Source organism: Physeter macrocephalus, chromosome 18 (genome assembly GCF_002837175.3).
Source record: "Physeter macrocephalus isolate SW-GA chromosome 18, ASM283717v5, whole genome shotgun sequence".
Lineage (NCBI taxonomy): Eukaryota > Metazoa > Chordata > Mammalia > Artiodactyla > Physeteridae > Physeter > Physeter macrocephalus.
In genome coordinates this window covers 75,985,506-76,006,554 of record NC_041231.1, presented here as the reverse complement: position 1 = coordinate 76,006,554, position 21,049 = coordinate 75,985,506, and the positions used below count along the sequence as shown (strand labels likewise).

The following is a 21,049-nucleotide window of genomic DNA, read 5'->3' as shown; positions in this document are numbered from 1 at the left end:
TGTGCTCCGCAACGGGAGAGGCCACAACAGTGAGAGGCCCGCGTACCGCAAAAAAAAAAAAAAAAAGAAAAAAAAAGAAAAAAAAAGCATGGACTTGAGCAGGATGCCTGGGGGCAGGACAGCAGCTCTGCTCCTCAGCAGCCAAGCGGACTGAGGTGTTTCTGAACCCCTGGGTCACCAGGTCCTCAACTGCAAGTGGGGACAGTAAGAACCTTGAGGTAATTGTGAGGATTAAATGAGTTGATATGTGTAAGACACTTAGAACAGTGACTGGCAAGGGTTAAGTTCTCAATTAGTATTAGCTTGTGTATAATTTTAAAAACAACAGAAAAGAAAAAAGAGAAGTCTGACAATGGAATAACGTTGTCATTTATAAGGCACAGGTACAGATGTTCTCATTAAATCCTCCTGATGAGGTATCATCACTATTCATTTTATGGAAACTGGTTTGGATGCTTAGGGATTTGCCCTAGATCTCACAGCTGGTAGGTTGTGGTCGGGCCATAAGTACAAATGTCACCGAGTCTTGTTTTATTGAACCACATGCCTCTAAGTTGAGCGACTTCAGGATTCCACAAAAACAAAGCCCAGGAAAGCCAGTTCCTTTTACACTTGTCCCCCACCCAGGCCCCCTGCCCCCAAAGCCAGGCCACTTTGTTACTGGTGTTTCAGTTAACTGCACTCATCACCTTTTAACTGCCCTGTGGTTAGAAACAAAGGAAAGGGGCATCCTCATCCCCAGGCCGGAGCTGGGAGGGACTGCTGTACACTTAGGAGATGTGAAAACCAGTGCAATGTGTGGATCTTATTTTGATCCTGATTCAAACCAGCCAATTATTTAAAAATAAAATAAAAACATCTTTGAGACAACTGGAAAAATCCGAATATGAACTGGATACTAGGGGATGTTATAAAATCACTGTTCATTTGTTAAGTGTGATATTGATATGGTGATTATGTTAAAAAAAGAAAGTCTTAACCCACATAAATATGCCCCCCATACAAAAACCTAATTTTTGACAAAGGTACAAACATCGTTCAATGGAAGAAGGGTAACTTTTGATCAAGGGTGCTGGATCAATTGGACGTCCTCAGGCAAAATAGTGAACTCAACCTAAACCCCAACCTTATAAAAAAATTTACTCAAGGGAATTCCCCGGTGGTCCTGGACTCCATGCTTCCACTGCAGGGGCCAGGGTTTGATCCCTGGTCAGGGAACTAAGATCCCTCAAGCAGCTTGGCCAAAAAAAACCAAACCAAACCAACAAAAAAACCTTTAAAAAAAATTACTCCAAAAACCTTTAAAAAAATTACTCTAACTAGATCAAGGCCTAAAACATAAAACATACATCTATAAAAATATTAGAAAAAATACAGAAAAAGATCTGCAGGACGTAGAGCTCAACCCAAAAACACAGTCCATAAAAGAAAAAATAAATTGGATTTCATCAAAATTAGAAACTATTGCTCTGCAAAAGATCCCTGTGAAGATAATGAAAAGACCAGCTTGTAGAGAAAGTATTTGCAAACCACATGTCTGACAAAGTTCTTGTATCTAGAATACATAAAGAAATCTAAAAACAAAGAAGCAATCCAGTTAGAAAATGGACAAAAGATTTAAATGGATAATTAACCAAAGAGGATACACAGACAGCAAAAAAGCACATGAAAAGAAGTTCAACATCTAGGGACTTCACTGGTGGCGCAGTGGTTAAGAATCTGCCTGCCAGTGCAAGGGACATGGGTTCGATCCCTGGCTGAAGAAGATCCCACATGCTGCAGAGCAACTAAGCCCGTGCGCCACAACTACTGAGCCTGCGTGCCACAACTACTGAAGCCTGTGTGCTCTAGGGCCCATGCTCTGCAACGAGAAGCCACCGCAATGAGAAGCCACTACAATGAGAAGCCCACGCACCTCAGGGAAGAGTAGCCCCCGCTCGCTGCAATTAGAGAAAGCCCGCACGTGGCAACAAAAACCCAACACAGCCAAAAAAAAAAAAGAAAAAAAGATGTTTAACATCTAGCCATTAGGGAAACGCAAATTAAGATCACAATGAGTATTACCGCACACCTATCAGCATGGCTAAAATTAAAAAATGAAAAAAACGGTAACACCAAATGTTGGCGAAGATGTGGAGAAACTGGCTCACTCGTACACTGCTAGCAGGAACGCAAAATGGTACAGCCACTCTGGAAGAGTTTCAGTTTCTTTTAAAATGAAACATACAGTTACCACAGGACCCAGCAGTTGCATTCTTGGGCATTTATTCCAGAGAAATGAAAACTTATGTTTACATAAAAACCTATACACAGATGTCTATAGCTGCTTTATTCGTAATAGCCCCAAACTGGAAGCAGCCTAGATGTCCCTCCTTGTATGAATGGTTAAACAGACATGGTACATCCATACTTGGGATACTACTCATCAATAAAAAGAAAGGAACTACTGACACACACAACCACCTGGATGGCTCTCACTCACTTATGCTAAGTGAAAGAAGCCAACTTCAAAAGGTCACAAACTTTGATTCCATTAATATAATATTTTAAAAATAAAATTATAGAGATGGAGAACAGAGCAGGGGCTGCCAGGGGGTAGGGATGGGGAAGAGGTGAGAGGTGGATGTGGTTATAAGGAGACAGCATGAAGGAACCTTGTGGTTATGGAAATGTTCTATATATATTTTAATTTTTTTTGGAGTATAGTTGATTTACAATGTTGTTAGTTTTTTTTAAAATAAGTTTATTTTATCTACTACATTGTTCTTTTATAAAAATATTTATTTTCTTTATTTTTTTGACTGCGTCGGGTCTTAGTTGCAGCACATGGGATTCTTCATCGCGGTGTGGGCTCTTCGTTGTGGTGTGCAGGCTCCAGGGCGCATGGGCTCTGTAGTTTGCGGCACGCAGGCTCTCTCGTTGAGGCATGCGAGCTCAGTAGTTGTAGCGCGCAGGCTTAGTTGCCCGGCAGCATGTGTGATCCTAGTTCCCCGACCAGGGATCAAACCCGCATCCCCTGCGTTGGAAGGTGGATTCTTAACCAATGGACCACCAGGGAAGTCCCTACAATGTTGTGTTAGTTTCTGCTGTAAAGTGAATCAGTTATACATATACATATATCCACTCTTTTTAAGATTCTTTTCCCATATAGGTCATTACAGAGTATTGAGTAGAGTTCCCTGTGCTATACAGTAGGCCTTAATTAGTTACCTGTTTTATATGTAGTGTGTATATGTCTCAATCTCCCAATTTATCCCTCCCCCTCACAATGTTCTATACCTTGTGAATCTACACGACAAAATTGCATAGAACTACACACACACACACATACACACACACACACACACGAAATGGTGGAATCTGAATAAGCCGTGTGGATTGTACCAATGTCGTTTTCCTCGCTTTGATATTATACTACAGTTATTCAGGATGCTACCAATGAAGGAACTGGTTGAAGGGTACATGGGACCTCCCTGAACATTTTTCTTTTTTGCAACAGCCTCAATCTATAATTACCTCAAAAAAATCTTTAAAAAGTCTATTAGATGCATAACAACATATTTACAGATTACATGACATAGCTCTTAGATTTGTTTTAAAATAGGGCTTCCCTGGTGGCGCAGTGGTTGAGAGTCCGCCTGCCGATGCAGGGAATAAAAATAAAATATACTCTAGGAATAAAAAAATAAAAGAAAAAAAGAAGAAATAGATGAAACAGAAAAGATGTTGATAGGTGTTGAAGTTGGGTGAAGACTACATAGGGAAAGTATATATACTTTCCTCCCTAGTTTTGTGTTCGCAGATTTCCCAAATAAAAAAAGTTTTAGACAGTTGAAAAGGGTACTCTGTCCAACATAAGGGCTAAGCCATACTTATTGGTATACAGCTTTACTCACTGCTATAACATTTGCATACAAATTAAGTTCAAAGCTTATAATTCTGTTTCATTTACAAAGCTTTTATTATGACCTTTTATTAAGAGCTCATAAATCACATGCTTAATCTGGTTCTGTTGACTACTTTTTCCCTCCATGATTCCCCCAAAGTTATAAAAAATAAAAACTTATAAATATCCATTGAGGATTATGCACAGTTTTTACACGATAGTCAGGTCAATGTTTCAGGTTGTCCGACCATCTCCCAGTGTCTCATGCAGAACAGAATTACAGCAGCAAGGCCTCTGAAATCTCAACAGCAGAAAGGGCAATTTTTTTCCAAATCCCACCTCATCCCTTAGTGTTACAACACTCAACAGGTGCCTGTTTGGGATAGTAGCAGGAGGAATTGCTGGGATGGCTGCTCCCGGGAGAGGGTGAGAACAGCAAGCCGGGAAAGCTTCAGCCCTGCATCTGCCACGGCTCAAACCTGGAACTATATTTATTTTTTTTATTTTTATTTTATTTTTTTGTGGTACGCGAGCCTCTCACTGTTGTGGCCTCTCCCATTGCGGAGCACAGGCTCCGGACGCGCAGGCTCAGTGGCCATGGCTCACGGGCCTAGCCGCTCCGCGGCATGTGGGATCTTCCCAGACTGGGGCACGAACCCGTGTCCCCTGCATCGGCAGGCGGACTCTCAACCACTGCGCCACCAGGGAAGCCCCTGGAACTATATTTAAACTCAACAGGCCAAGAATCACCAAGAACCAAATGACAAGCTCAGAGGGGGTCAGCACAGGCCGGATCTGACTACTTTCAACTGGAAGAGTTTCAGGTCGCTACAAACTGGAAAAACTCTTATTTGGTCCAGAGCTGGGGAATCCGATTTTCTCACTCAGTATCCTCTCTGCAGGTGCTGATGAGCAGCACTTTCCTTCCAGCCAGTGGGATGACATGCTTAGAGAACAGTGAGGCCAGAGGAACATGGAGCCTGCTGTCAAGTCACCAGGTTTTCCGAGTTTTCAAATTCACCAAGAGGACAGAAGGTTAAGAGATGACTGTGGAAGCCGAGTATCAGGAGAGCTCAGTATGGACCTTAGGACACTAAGCCAGGATCTCCTCCTTTACCCTGTGTTCACCTCCAGGTGTCACTGGCATTTCTCTTCCTCCAACTTGGTTTTAAAACCTCTTCCTTTGGAGAACAGTCAAAATGTATCAGCTTGCCCAGCATCTTTCTTTTTTGGTTTGTAGGGCACATCAAGGATAAAGAGGCAAAGAGGCTGGACAGATTCAGACCTGCAGGCTCTTCTTGGCCCACTTCTGCCATAAGGTGGGCACATGGCCTTCCATCCAGGCCAACTTCCAGCAGACCGAACAGGTTTCTCAGCTTTCAGAACATGAGGCTAAGCCTGGCCTTCAAAATCTCATCCCCGCCACCTCCCACCCCCAGCAAATCCTTTACCTACTGCATAAAACCAGTGATTCCTCCATCAAATCACAGTGTAATATATCCACTGATGTAGGCTCTTGCCAAAGAAAATCTCTTTTCCCAGGATGGGGCAGAACTTGGTTGTTCCCAGGCACATGCTCCACAGAGGGACAGTAAATGATAAACCCCTCAGGAGAGGGCGCTGCCCTGCTTTAGGGAGCTTTCATCAGATGCTGATGAGAGTCAGTACTGCCTTTCATTCTACTCCACAAACATCTGCTTATGCCTCCTGACTCCTGCCAGCCCCAGATCGAGGCTGCAGTGGGTGGGCCTCCCGTTTCCAACATGTTAAAGGAGGGAAAGTCACCTTCGATCAGCTCTACAGGGCACATGGAGCCCAGGTGAGGTGAGAAGTAAGAAGGAGGTTCTAGGATGATAAAATAGGTGCCACAAATTGTCAGTCAATAAAAGGGGTCAAGATATCCTGAAATACAAACTAAGCAAACAGTCTTGCTGGCAGTGAGCAAAGCAGGCAAAGGGTCCTTTCTTTCCTGCCACCTTCCCTGGTCTCCCAGGTTTCAAGGAATCAAGTTCCATGATTATAAACGAAGTCACTGGCTGCTCCTGTGCCCCACGGTATGGCCCGGTTGATTTAAAAAGCCTCATTGTTACCATCGTATCTTCGTCAGCCCAAACATCCAGTGAAAACAGATAATCTTAATAGAGAGTTTGCTATTAAAATCATGCCCGGTCACACCCTAGAGCCTCGGCTCGTCCCCGAGGCGGCCACCCTCTTCTTCCCTCGAGTGGCTTTAACTCCCCCAGGAGGGTGGCATCCGCGTCTCTCTACAAGGCAGGCTTCCTTCTCAGCTCACGAGAGGGACCTAGAAAGAAGAGGAATCCATGGAGCCTGCCTGGTGGGGGCCCCAGCTGCTCTCCTTCTTGCGGGGGAACAACTGCTGGGCTGTGAGGGTTGGTTCCTGGGCTGCAGGATGCTCAACCTCCATGCAACAAAAGGTACATGCGGGAGATGAGGGTGGAGAGGAAAGGGGAAAATATTCCCCTCTCACCAGAGTAGCTCTCCCCAAGGTTCAGAACCACCGGTGAGCCTCTCTTTTCTGCCAAGGAGCAGAGAAGACCACCTCGGTTGGCCAGGGAGGCCTCTCTGCACCCTGGCCTCCAACTCACTTCTTCCTCCGGATCTTGGGTTTCTTCACAGGCCGCAGATAGGGGTTATCGATGATGTTCTCCTCCCCGTTCCGGCTCCCCGACAAGGAAGGGTTCTGCTGCAGGACAGAGGTGTTCTCCTTCTCGGCTCCAGAATCATCCTTTGAGCAAAAGCCGAAATAAGGCAAAATACCAAATGGCATAAGGAAAGAGATCATGCCCACGGTAACAACTACTGTTAGCATCCCTTTCATTGAGAAATTAGAAGCCCAAGCACCACCTTTTGGCTAATGTGCTTCTCTCTGTCCCAGACGAAAGGAGGCCAGGCAGCAGCTGCTATCAGAGGAAGGCAAGAGCACCAGCTTTGACACAGTGGAGCACAGAACACCGACCCTGAATGTCTTCGGAAGGCAGGGACAGGAGTTAGAAGGAACAGAGAACTGGGAGGGGCAGAGTCAGGGGCTACAATTTAGACACTTGAGGGAGGAAGCCCAGCCTGTGCGGAGACAAAGAAAAAGAGTGGCTCCCGATGCCCTGCAGGACTGAGAGGTACAGGACTGAAACAAATCATGTGCATAGGGCACCCCCTGGACCAAAGCTCATGTAAATCATAATCGATTTTCCCGTAAATTCTCAAATATCTGGTACTTGCAACATGGTGCAAATGATCATATCCCAGCAGAGGCCAGAAACTGCTCTAGCCCTGAGAGCTCCCATGAAGGCAAAGCAGCACATGCAGGCACCAACACAGGAACATCATCCAAAATCTCCATCTGCAGCCCGTGGATCAGGCCTTTTGCTGTTCGTTTTTTGAGGAAAGTGATTTTGGAGAAAAGCTTATAAGTTTGAATATATTCACTATGATCCCAGTTAAAGATTTTTAAAAAATCACAATGGGATGTAGACATAGAAAACAGTAATATGTTGAAGTTTTACAAACGGCTTCTGGAAATATGGATGATTGATTCTCCTTTCCTTTTTTACACTCTCTTCTATTTTCCAAGTTCTTTAAAATAAGCAGAAGCTGCAGGCGAAGGGGGTAAAAATCACACGAAGCAGCTCAGGCCCAAGGGGCTGTGAGGGACCAGAAGCAGCTGGTTGGGCTGCGCCCCCTGGTGACAGGCCAATGGTTCTGTCACTGGGATTCCCGTTCTGTAACTTGAGGCAGAAGAGGACTTGACCTCAACCAGGAGATAATGCTGTCAGAAGACAGCAGGACAGTGGACAGATGGCAGGTTCTCCCATAGGGACCACTGGCCTAGGACGGCGGTGCCAGTCTGGGCTCAATGAGACTGAAGAAAGCAATGACTTTGAGGTTCAGCTGCGTGCCCTCTCACTGCCCATCAGCCCTGTTCTCCCCAGAGACCCAGTTCATCCAGGGCCCCTGTGCCTTCCCTCTCCAACACCCAGTCCGGTGGCACTAGAGTCATTGTGGACCTCCTGGAGACTCTCTTGAAAGCGAGTACCCCAAGATCAGCCTGGCTGGCTCGTGCCAGACTAGGTGCCGGACACAACGTCTGACCACACCCAGACCTGCCTTGGATACTGGGCTCTGACCTTTCTGAAGTTCTTAACGGCTCGGTTTAGTAGCTCACTCCTACCTCCCTCCTCTCATCTCTCTACAGGAAACGCCCGACCTTCAAAGTTACTGGAAGTTCAACTGTGCCTGAAGTATTTCCTGAGATGATTAGGGTGGAGGGGACCCAGTCAGGGGTGCCCTGGGATCACTGCTGGAGGCCCCCCCCACTCAGCTCACTATGCCGCATGAGGCCAGGACTTGGGGCACGAGTCATGGGACAACAGGCTTCTCTACTCCCAAGGAGAGCTTCTGGAAATGCCACTTTCTTTGCTGTCTTTGGGGACAGGCAGCCTTGAGATGGGGAGGGACAGGAGGAGTAGACAAAAGAAGTAAAGTACTAAAACGACTGAGATTTGTAAAAAAAGGTGGGAGTGGAAAGGTCCATCAGGAGCGACCTGGGCCGGGAAAGGGCAGACTCAGGGCATGCGTGCACCCCCCTCATGCACCCCATGCGCCCTGGGTGACTGCATCCAGCCTCACAGCTTCTACCACCACTTCCACGGCAGCATCCCCCACTTGAACCTCCCCAGCCCTCACCTCTCCCTTGACCTCCAGGCCTGCACGGCCACTGTCGCTCAACCACCTGCCATCTCCACGTGGCGGTCAAGCAGGCATCTCAAATTCAGCGTGCCTAAAACTGAACCCCGAGCACAAACAGCTTCTCCCACTGTCTTCCCGTCCTGTCCTCCCAGCTGTCCAAGCCCAAAACTCTGCAGTCACTCCTGCTTGCTTTCTTTCTCTGGCATCCCACAGCCTATCTGTTGGGAAAACTTCTTGGCCTTATCTTCCAAATACAGGCAAAATCTGACCACTTCCACCATCTCTACCGCGACCCCCCGGTAGGACCTACCAGTGTCTCTTACCCGGATGGACAACGGCCTCCTAACTGGCCTCCCGCCACAGTCCCTCCTCTGCCTGTCCCATTCTCACCAGCGCAGCCAGTGCCCCTTGGAGAAGTTCAGACCTGCCTCTCCTCGGCTCCACACCCTCCCAGGACTCCCACTTCATCCAATGAAAAGACAGCTCTTAAAACTGCTCACAAGGCCCCGCCAGATCTGACCTCTCCCTCCCCTCCCCCGGCCCCACCTTCCTCAGTCACACCTCCACTCTCCTTTGTGCTATTCCCTAGGGCCTTTGCACTGGCTGTTGCCTTTCCAGGACACTCTTCCCCAGATATCCACATGGCTCACTCCCTCACCTCCTTCAAGACTCTGCTCAGACGTCACCTTCTCTGTGATGTGCACCCTGAGCGCCCTATTTAAAACTGAAACCTCCACCCTTTACCCTGGATCCTCCCCTACTCAGTTTTCCCCCCAGAGCACTTTCGTCTTTAACATACTGTATAGTGATGTATTTACGTATTACGTCTATGATCATTCCCCCACTGCCAACACACAGGCTCCCGAGATGCAGCTGTTGTCTTTGTTCTGGTCACTGATGTGTCCCAAGCACCCAGAACAGTATCTGGCACTTACCAGGTACTAAACAAATACTTGCTGAGTACATGAATGGTACATTGTTCAGAAAAGAGTAAAAGTTGAGACACTGGGATTGCCTGCAGAAGGCAGCTAGTTGAAATGTATGAGAAAATAATCCTCTGATACACCAATTTAAAATGAATAGATAGCCCTGGGACTTCCCTGGCGGTCCAGTGGTTAATACTCCGTGCTTCCACTGCCAGGGGCGCAGGTTTGATCCCTGGTCAGGGAACTAAGATCCTGCATGCTGTGCAGTGTGGCCAAAAAATAAACAAACAAACAAACAAATAAATAAATAAAATGAATAGCCCCTTCATGTTCCTAGATGGAGTAACCAGAACCAAGTTAAACAAAGTAACTACCTAGCAACAGTCCTTGACACCTGTGACCTTGATAGATAAAAGAACAATTTAAAACACCAGTTATTGAACTTACCGTAACAATGTCTGTAAATGCTCAAGACAGAAAACAACCTAAACATCCACAGGGGACTGGCTCACTAAATCCACACAGTGGAACAGGAGGAAGCTATGCGGAGGGATGAAGCAGCTCCTCACATACAGCGTGCAACGACCACTGAGATTTCGCCACAAAGAAAGCAAGCAAGGGGAAAGAACTGTTTGTGTTTAAAATAACAATTAAAAAACATCTCTAGAAGGATTCACAAGAGACTGGTGACACTGGTTGCTTTGTAGGAGGGAAAATGGATGACAGGGAACGAGGACAGGTGAAAGACTGTCACCATACATCTTTTCGTACATTCTGAGTCTTAAACATATGATTGTATTTGCCAGTCCAACAAAATAACAAGCCCAACTGACTGTCATAAATTGTTGCTGGAATCCTTTTCTTGAAGTCTTTTAATTTATTTATTTTGTACAGAAGAGCATACGGTCATACAGCAGGGGCAGGGGGAGGGGGGCAGTGGGTGCCATGAGCTGCCATGTGCCAGGCACCTGATATGGATAAGCTCACTTTATCTCAGGCTCCTCACTTCCCCTTGAGGTAGGTGTTCCTACTCCTATTTGTATTTGTGAGGAAACAGACTCAGATGCTGGGTCATGCAACCAAAGTCACTTAGCTGGAAAGTACCCTGGTCTGGATCTGAGGGCAGGCCAGTCTGACTCCGAGGCTCAGGTCTTTCTACTCTTTCCTGTCTGGCTTGGCCTCTGGGTATCCAGGAGTCCTCAGGCAGTTCCTGGCATCCTTTCAGCCTCGGTTCACTCACTGCCATGACCTCACCTATGTCATTACATTACCCGGAGTTTTAGATATCACATCTGCAAGGCTTTTAGCTGCTTTGTACTTATAAAGGGATGGTGATGTTTGTTTAGAAGACTCCGCCTTCTCATAAGGTGAACCTCATCTTAGTCCGTGACACAATCACCATATCTCAGACCAAATTAACTGAGTCCAAAACAGAAGTGTAGAATAACAAAGCTCCTCTGCTCTATGTAGAGCCATGGGCTCCCAGCCCTAATTCTGAAAGGAATAGTTCAACATTAAAGAAATGTGTGTTCAGGCAAGGGAGACCGTCAGCAAATACTAGAGTCAGCACTGGCACTCTCCACCTGCATCCTGGGGCCTCACACCTCAGAGAACACGAGGAACCCTCAGTCCAGCTACAACCACTGAGCCATCCCTTGCTTAAAAGCCAGGGCCAACCTTAAAGGATGGATGAATGTGGTAACCTGACTCTTAGGGTCCTGTAAGCTTTAAAGGCATTAGAGCTTCAGCACGTCTGTGACTCTACTTGGCACTTGCTCCCCTGATGCATGAACAATAGTGGGTCTTATCCTCTTACTTGCCGAGTACAATATATTGTAACCAGAAAAGAACACCCACCAGTTTCAACGAGCACACCTCCCCCCCGACCTTTGTCTCTGTGCCCACACATTTTATCTCCTATCCTGGTTCTGAAATGTCCACAATAAGGCTAACCCCCCCTTTTGGGCACTAAATCCCATGCCCTCTCCCTTACCAAAGATCATCATTCCAAAATGTTTCTTTCTCTCGTGCGTCAACTTTACCAGATCATTTTCATCAGCGTACAAACATCCTGTTATTTCTTTTATCTTAAAAAACAAATAAGGGACATCCCTGGCGGTCAGGTGGTGAGGACTCCACGTTTCCACCGTGGGGGGGTCCACATTTGATCCCTGGTTCGGGAACTAAGATCCCCCAAGCTGCAAGGTGCGGCTAAAATAATCAATACATAAAATTTAAAAATAAAAAACAAAACACCTCTCTGACCTCCTCTCTTCCCCTTTAGTTACCGCTCCATTTTCTCTCCTTCCCTTCACAGCAAAATTCCTTGAAACCATGGTCTACATTAATGGAACTTTCTGTGATGATTTAACTGTTCATATCCGCGCTGCCCAGTAGGGTAGCCACGAGCCACAGGTGGCCACTGAAATGTGGCTGGTGTGACCAAGGAACTGAATTTTTTTGTTTTATTTAATTTACATCAATTTAGACTTAAATAGCCACATGTGGCTACTGGCCACTGTAACGGACAACACAAGTCCACACTCACCGACTCCAGTTCCTCTCTTCTCTTTCTCTTTGAATTCACTTGCTCTCATTCTTCCTGAAATTGCCATTGTCAAGGTCACAAACTACATTCCCATTGCCAAATCGAATGGGCAACATCTCAGTCCTCACATGACTGGAACTAACTGCAGCTTCAGACACAGCTGATCACTCTCTTCTCCCTGAAACACTCTTCCCTTGGCCTCCGGGACGCCGCAGCCCCCCCGCCCCCCCACCCCTGGTTCCACCACCTTTCCCGCTGTGCCTTCTCCATCTCCTCGGCCGGTTCCTCATCTCCTCACCCTCTGAACAGCGCAGAGCCCCAGGGCTCAGTCCTGGCACCTCTTCTCTATTTTATCCTCACTCGCCCCCTAGGCACTCACCTGGTCTCGTGGTTTAAACACTATCTACACGCCGAGGACTACCAGGTTTGCATCTCCTGAGCCCAAGAGCTCCTTGAACTCCAATGTGCCTATCCACCTTCCTACCTGACCCCAGCACCCGTATGTCTAATAAGCATCTCAAACTTACCTCGTGTAAACCTCTCCTCCTGGCTTCCCCCCTACACCTGTTCCACCCAACCGTCTCGCCTGTCTTGGCTGAGGGCACTTCCATCTTGCCTGTTGTTCAGGAAAAAACCCTTGCATTTATCTTTGACTCTCTTTCTCTCACATCCACTCCATCAGTCACTTTTGCTCCGAAAATAATCTAGAATCTGACCAAATAATCTACCTGTGTCTTCATCTCTACCACCATCTCTCAGCTTCTTGCACCAGCCTCCTGACCTCTCTGCTTCTGCCCCCACCCTCTGTAGTCCACCCTCGACCCAGCAACCTCACCGGTCCTGAGACCCTCCTCTGCTCAGCATGTCCAGGGGCTCCCATAGTACTGACAAAAAGTCCAAGTGCTTAGGTACCGTTAAGACCTGACTTCCCCAGGAGCTCTCCGACCTCGTCCCCTGCTCTCCTCCCCCCTTTTGCTCATGCCACACTGGCCACGCTGATGGCCTTGCCGTTCCTCAGCACAACAGCACCCACCTCAGGGCCTTCGCATCTGCTGTTCCCTCTGTGGGGAACGCTCTACTCCCAGATACGTGTGAGCCTTGTTCCCTTCAGGTCTTTACTCACCTGTCACCGTCTCAGTCACCCAATCTAATACCACATCCCCCAGGCCCATACCTACTCCCATCTCCTAATTTCTCACTTTTCCTTAGCTCCATGAGGGTAGGACATTTTGTCTATTTTGCCTCCTGCTAATTCCCTAGCACCTGGCACCTGCCTGACTCTGGCAGATGCTCATTCAATATTTGTTGAATGAATGAATATACCTCCAGGACACAGACTTATCCCTCGAGCTAGAGATCGTGCCGCAGTTGGATCACCGCGGGCCCATCATGCAAGTCCCTAACATGGGGCCAGAGACCTGAGGTAGGTCCTGTCCAATCCCCAGGGTGATAGGCAGAGAGCAGCATGGGCTACCGCGGGGGGCATGCTGAAGCGGGAAGAAGGCAGGACCCACCGTGTTGATGTGCAGAGGGAGGTTCTCTGTGTCTGTCTGCTCATCCTGCTCCGAGGAATCCGTCTCCTCCATTTGTTGCATCTCCAGCTCAGACGGAAGAAGAGCGGTCAGGTAGGGGATGGTGAAAGGCCTGGCAGCAATCACTGCGGGATTGGAAGAGAGGCCGAGAGCCTTATGACAGATCAGCGAGCAGCACCGAATGACAGTGATGGCTAACACGCTCGAGCACTTACCACAGGCCAGGCAGTGTCCTACAGGCTTTACATGTTATCTTTAATTCTCACCTCCACCCTATTAAGTAAGTACAATTACCAACCCCATTTTACAGATGGGGAACCTGAGGCCCGGAGAGGTTACGTGACCTCCTCAAGCACACCGGAAGTGGTGGAGTGGGATTTGAACTCGGGCAATATGACTTCACAGCCTACTTTTACCAAGTACCACTAAAATCAGAGAGAACTGGGGCTGAATCCTGGCAAAGCATCAGCTTAGTGATCTTATACCCAAGGTCAGTTAACCCCCCAGCCTCATTACTAGAGCAGGGATATGGATCCCTTCAACCTGAAGGACTCAAGTCCCGATAGCAGACTTGAGAACTCTCTGCATGGAAGTATATCCACTGAGCTAGAGGGCACTTCAGGTAAATGAGTGACCCAATTCCTCCAAAAAGCACCGAGGCTGAGTAGGAGAAATCATTGATTGACTGAATGAATGAATGAATGAATGAATAAATAAATATATAGATAGATATAAAGTCTCTGTGCATACTTCCATGGTAGAATGTCATTAACAGGGGACACTCTAAGATTATTTTTAACATGGCTCAGATGTGGGGTCCTGCAGACAGAAAGAGCTAGGTTTGAATGCTATCTACTCTCCGTGTGACCTTGGGCAAATTACTTGATTTCTCTTCTCTATAAGCCTTGGCTCCTGGAATGGTGGAAGTAACAGTTCCTAACTCAGAGGCTCACTTGAGGAGTTCATGAGATAACGTAGGGAAAGTGAGTAGCACAGTGTCTGGACTTCATAACTTAGCCGCTGTGGTTCTGGGGCGAGGCACACAGCGAGAATCCAACAGGAGCTTGCTGACTGAATGAATCATCTAAACCAACCTCCCTCACTCCCCTTTGGAAACACTGAGGCCTGTGGAGAGGAAGGAACTTGGTCACACAGTGAAATGATAGTGCTGAGATGAGAAATTATATGGTGAGCCCTGTGAGAGGACGTCGTGAAGGTAAAGCCTGGCAGAGGTTCTTTAACTGCCCTGCCCCCTGACACAAGGGTCCTTCTACCACCAGGGCTGCCCCTTCTGTTAAATGAGCCTCTCTGATGCCTGGGACTCAGTCACCCTAGAGGTAACCTCAACTCAATGCACTTCAAGTGCCCAATCCCAACAGAGGCCATTACTGTTTTGGAGTCATCAGTTAGGGACAGGCCTTTAAGACCTAGAAAAAGGAGCCAGAAATGAAGAACAAGTTCCACCTAAGATAAGGACAAAGCTTATTCGTTTCTTCCAGCGACACTGAGAGAGAGGGAAGATGGGGCGATGATCTCAAAGGACAAGCCAGGGTCCACAGAGGGGAGACACTCACAGGGAAACGTGCTGACATCATCTTTGAAAAGACTCTGGGTCTCGCCGGTCTTGGCCATAAAACGGGTGAGTGCCCGCTCCACATCTCGTCTCTGGGACGCGGCCTTCTCCCGCAGGACCTGATAGTCCGACACAGGCTCACGATACGTCTAAAGGGAGAACAGCAAAGACACTAGAGAAATACCAATGACTACACTGCTCTCCTCGGGTTCCTGCCTTGCTGTTGCTCTGTCCTCCCACCCTTTAAATGACCCCTACCGTCACTGTGAGCAGAGATCCCCAAGGGCAGTGGAAGGGCAGAAAGAAACAATATAACTATGATTAACATTTACTTTGAATCTTAAAAGTTAAGAAATATACAAACATTTACATTTACGTGATTGATCCCAGGCCTTCATTTAGCTCCAGCGCCAGCTGGACTCAGGCATAAGAGACACATCCTGAAGGGAGAGTGGGAATTCCAGCCCCACACACCTGCGGGGGAAGCCCTGCCGGGGACCACCCAGGGGCCCTCAGTGTAACATGACAACAGAACTTTCTGACATGTTTAAAATCTTCCCAAGATGAAGAATTTAACAGGATTCTGAACACGCTGGTTAAAAACATTAAAATGCAAGATCTTACAATTATTTTTAATACAACTGTTTGACATTTAAAAAGTTGGAAATTTAATAGGAAAATTTTAACATAAGTCTTCAAATAATTGGTAGATGAGAATGAAAAAAATTAGTTTTATGATTTATTAAGGGCAGCCTAAGATCCCACCTATCTTTGTACTGTACCTTTTTCAACTATGAGGGCTGTTGAAGTATCAAAATAAACTGAACTTAGAACCAGACTTCATATTCCACCAAGTATTAAACCAAGATTTCAAAAAATACAAAAGCTGAGGCTCTAACGTGGCTGCCACTAAAAAGGAGCACCAGTTTCCTGAACCTTTAATAAGGGTCAGATGATCTTTCAACGATTTAGTACTGTGTTACATTATAACATTCACGTAAATGAGCAAACAAATACTGAAGCCTGTGCTTAATACTGTACTGAGAGAGATATGCTACAAAAGAGTTAGAGGCTGCTGTGGGTTGAATTATAGCCCCCTAAAAAAAGGACGTGTGGAAGGCCTAACCCCCAGGACCCCAGAATATGATCTCATTTGGAAATAGGGTCATTGCAAGATGTAATCAGTTAACAAGAGGTCATATGAGTAGGGTGGTAAGAATCCGATATGACTGGTGTCCTTATAAGAAATGGCCACGTGAAGACAGAGATACAGAGAGAGGGCCGTGTGAAGAGGAAGACTGGAGTGATGCATCTACAAGCCAAGGGGCGCCACGAACTGCCTAGAAACCACCTGAGGCTGGGCAAACGTTTCACAGGGAGCCTGCCGACACCTTGATTTTGGACTTCTAGCCTCTGGAACTACAAGATAATACATTTCTGTTGTTCTAAGGCACCGAGTTTGTGGCACTTTGTTACAGCAGCCCTAGGACGCTAATACAGAAAATCCTGGTCAAGAGCAATGGCTGTGCTGCAATGGTGGCTGACCACCTGCTCCTTTCCCCCCGTATCCTGAGGTGTGGAAAAATCTCCTGGAGGACTTGCCCCAACCCTGCATCGTGGCCATATTTGCACCAGGACACAGTGTGGAGGCGGGGACACAGGAAGCGAATAGAAGAGCCTCTGGGAACTCTTATGCACACTGTACCTTCCCAAGGGAAGGTGAAATTGCCAGAAGGCAAATTGGAACACGGAGGACATGTTCGGAGGACATCTGAACTAAGGAGGACAACTAGACTTGTCCCATACAGACCCAGAGCTCACAGTTATGATAAGTTCCATTTCATATTACCAAGTTTTATTTTTTGGTTTTTTTGGGGGGCCACATCATGCAGCTTGTGGGATCTTAGTTCCCAGAGCAGGGATTGAATCCAGGCCCTCAGCAGTGAAAGCACGACGTCCTAACCACTGGACTGCCAGGTAATTCCCCCAAGTATGTTTTAAGTAACTCTTTCCCTGATTTCAAAAATAACTCTTACCTATTATGGAAAATTTGAAAAACCCAGAAAAGCACACACAAAACAACAGTTACCTATAATCCCACCAAGAATTACTACCAGCATTTTGTGGGATGTGTCTTTTCTCTACGTGGCTAGGTACTCCTGTGTTTGGGTGGGACAGGCAAAACGGTGCCAGCTTCAGTTTCTTTATTAACTATATTTTTGCCAGCAAACTGGAGAAGATAATTCTCCTTTGCCAAATTGTTTTCCAGTGAGGAAAGACATTCTGAGTTCTGAACTACCCTGTGACCAACAAACTTCTGGACTCCAGTCTGACAGCCAGTAGAATGGAGTCTGCTTTTGCATCAGTCACAGCCCCCAGGGTGGCCTTGTCACTCACCGGAGTTTTGATGTAGGTGTGGGGGTCGGGGAACTCGGGAAAATGGCTGGGGATGTGTGGCGGGTGGGGTCGGTTCTGTCCTGCAGTGAGGGCCTTGGGGGTCACCGGCTGATTGGTCACTGGAGCTGCAACAGAGTCACCGGCGGTTACTCTTCCACCCAAGGCCTTGCGTCTCTACCCACACCCTCCTTTTCTCAAAGTAAATGCTGGACCTCAATGTTCTATGCAACAGGCACTTTGTACTTCTACCAGTAAAAGGCCTTTAATGGCCTGAGGACCTGAAAAGGTACCTGTGCCCCCCAACAACGCCCGGCACGGCATGACCTGGGGTGACATTCCCATCTACAACAATCTTGACTGCACGCCTCTTAGGTCGGTGAGTGGGGTGCTGAGACAAGCTAACTACATAAAGAGCAGGCTGAGGACCTAAGGAAGTTAGGTGGGCTGCTAACTCCTTTCAAGAACCCAGGTAACAAAGACAGACACTGAGCCAGGGTAAGTGAAGTGAGAGCCAATGAAAGCAAGAGGGGTTGAAAATGGCACCTTTCACTGCCACTTTGAGAGGAGCATCTTAAAACGATGTCAGCCGGACTTCCCTGGTGGAGCAGTGGTTAAGAATCCACCTGCCAATGCAGGGGACGCAGGTTTTATCCCTGGTCCGGGAAGATCCCACATGCCGCGGAGCAACTAAGCCCGTGCACCACAACTACTGAGCCTGCACTGTAGAGCCCGCGAGCCACAACGACTGAGCCCGTGTCGTGCTGCAACTATTGAAGCCCGCGCGCACGTAGAGCCCGTGCTCCGCAGCAAGACAAGCCACTGCAATGAGAAGCCCGTGCACCACAACGAAGAGTAGCCCCCGCTCGCCGCAACTAGAGAAAGCCCGTGCACAGTAACAAAGACCCAACGCAGCCAAAAAAAAAAAGAGATGCCAGCCTGAAAAGAGTGATTAAAAAAATATCTAGTGAATTCTCCCCAGGTCCTGCAAACCCAAACTAGTTACTCCAATCAACTCAGTTTATGGCACTCAGTGTATCTAAGGCAGAGATCATCAGACTTTTTGTATAAAGGGACAGGAAGTAAATATTTTAGGTTTTGCAAGCTGTGCAGCCTGTCACAACTACTTAACTAGCCCGTGCACAGTAATAAAGACCCAACGCAGCCAAAAAAAAAAAGAGATGCCAGCCTGAAAAGAGTGATTAAAAAAATATCTAGTGAATTCTCCCCAGGTCCTGCAAACCCAAACTAGTTACTCCAATCAACTCAGTTTATGGCACTCAGTGTATCTAAGGCAGAGATCATCAGACTTTTTGTATAAAGGGACAGGAAGTAAATATTTTAGGTTTTGCAAGCTGTGCAGCCTGTCACAACTACTTAACTCTGCCATTATTGCATGAAAACAACCATAGATGATAACTAAACATGGCTGTGTACCAATAAAAGTTTATTTACATAAACAGGAGGTGGACCACATTAGGCCTATAGGCCATAGTTTACTGACCCCTGATCTAAGGAAGAACAAGCACTCTCACATTTTTCAAGTAGCATCGAGATGGTTTACCTTCCTGGTGACTGAACTTCACATCCTAATCCGACTAGCCCAAATAACGATTACATGGTAGGTAGCCCCAAATAATGGAAGGGAGCCTGCAACGAGGCAGTAGCTACACACCAATCCCTGCCCTAGTCAATCAATTCATTCCACCAGCATTAATTGAGCACTCCTGAGTACCTCAGTTCAGAGTCACTTACGGGCAGTGATGACCATCCTCTGAGACCGTTTTGCATAAGCAGGGAGAGTGTCCACATTGAAACCTAAGAAACAGGAGAACAAAAATCACTGCCCAGACCACTGGATACTGAACATGGAAGGGGAAGTAATAATGTGGTGAAATAGTTTAAACTCCCAACTCAGGAGCTTTGCTGCCACTCAAAAGAAGCTCCAGCAGAATCCCCAAAGAGGGTGTTAGGAGGCCTCTTAAAGGGGTTCAGAGGAACCCTCTTTTGATAACTCTCTCAAGCTAAAAGCAAACCAGGAGACTCATGAGGGGATTTAAGAACACTCAGCAGAGGGGGCTGCCTCCTGGGGACTCCTCCCCCCCGCCCATGCCTCCAACTCAGCTGCACTAAAGAAACGGAAACTGGAGGTGTACTCACCCATTTCGACAAGGGTGACCACAATATCTGACAGTGTGGGCTGCGTCCTGGCTGTGTGCTCACAGTAAGACTTGGCACTCCTCCCAATTTCTGAAATGTCTAGGAAAGGATCAAAGGCAGAAAGTCTTACTCTCAGTTCCCAAACAGTTAAACACAGAATTGCCATATGAGCCAGGAATTCCACTCCTAGGTATCCACCCAAGTGAAGGGAAAACAGGGACTCAAACACAGTGCATAATGTTCATAGCAGCACTACTTGTGCATCCATGTTCATAGCAGCACTATTCACAGTAGACAAAAGGTAGAAATAACCCAGTGTCCATCCACAGATGAATGGATACATAAAATGTGGTCTATCCATATAATGGAATATTATTCAGCCTTCAAAAGGAACGACATTCTGATACAAGCTACAACATGAATAAACGTTGAAAACATCATGCTAATGAAATAAGCCAGACAGTCAAATATTTTAAGATTCCACTTATATGAGGTATCTAGAAAAAAAAAATTCAGGGCTTCCTTGGTGGCGCAGTGGTTGAGAATCTGCCTGCCAATGCAGGGGACACGGGTTCGAGCCCTGGTCTGGGAAGATCCCACATGCCACGGAGCAACTGGGCCCGTGAGCCACAACTACTGAGCCTGCGCATCTGGAGCCTGTGCTCCGCAACAGAGAGGCCACGACAGTGAGAGGCCTGCGCACCGTGATGAAGAGTGGTCCCTGCTCGCCGCAACTAGAGAAAGCCCTCGCACAGAAACGAAGACCCAATGCAGCCAAATAAATAAATAAAATAAATTTATATATATATAAAAAATAGAGAGAGACAAAAAAATTGATTAGGGGTTACCAGGAGCTGGGAGGAACGAGGAATGGGGAGTTACTGTTTATGGATACAGAGTTTCTGTTTAGAATGATGAAAAAGTTCTGGAAATGGATAGTGTTGATGGTTGTACAACATTGTGAGTATATTTAACACTACTGAATTGTACACTGAAAAATAATTAAAATTGTAATTTTATGATATGTACATCGTGCCACCAAAAAACAAAAAAAGGTCTTATTATCTGGTTGTCAAGTTTTTGTTTCTTCTACCTGAAGCTGAACCTCTTTTCAGTCATGCTAAACTCCTTCAGGGGAAAGAGGAAGCATGAAGCTGGGCTCCATGAGTGGGTTTCAGAGGTGGATGGGCAGCTCCAGGAAAATTCTGAAATTGTGCTGAATTTTACATACAAAAGAGCCTTTTTCTGGGACAGGTCCACAGGTCAAAACCATTTTCTTTTTTTTTTTTTTGCGGTACGCGGGCCTCTCACTGTTGTGGCCTCTCC

The 21,049-nt window shown here is 46.9% G+C and overlaps 1 protein-coding gene across 4 annotated transcripts in view; it reads right to left on the bottom strand.

Moving 5' to 3' along the window:
* TAF8 (TATA-box binding protein associated factor 8) overlaps nt 1-21,049 on the bottom strand; it is a 29,398-nt gene that overhangs the window by 6,018 nt on the left and 2,331 nt on the right. For 2 of the 4 annotated variants that reach the window (XR_003676874.2, XM_007120305.4), the window contains exons 3-7: nt 19,724-19,822; nt 19,319-19,381; nt 17,567-17,691; nt 15,171-15,318; nt 13,579-13,721 (exon numbers count right to left, since the gene is read on the bottom strand). Coding sequence is in view for 3 of the 4 variants with exons in the window: in XM_007120305.4 (XP_007120367.1) it covers nt 13,579-13,721; nt 15,171-15,318; nt 17,567-17,691; nt 19,319-19,381; nt 19,724-19,822 (578 nt within the window). In the remaining variant the exon portion in view is untranslated. Of the gene's footprint in view, nt 1-3,714; nt 6,189-6,492; nt 6,633-13,578; nt 13,722-15,170; nt 15,319-17,566; nt 17,692-19,318; nt 19,382-19,723; nt 19,823-21,049 lie in introns of those variants that run through there. The other 2 variants (XM_007120303.4, XM_055080179.1) reach the window with 2 other exon arrangements.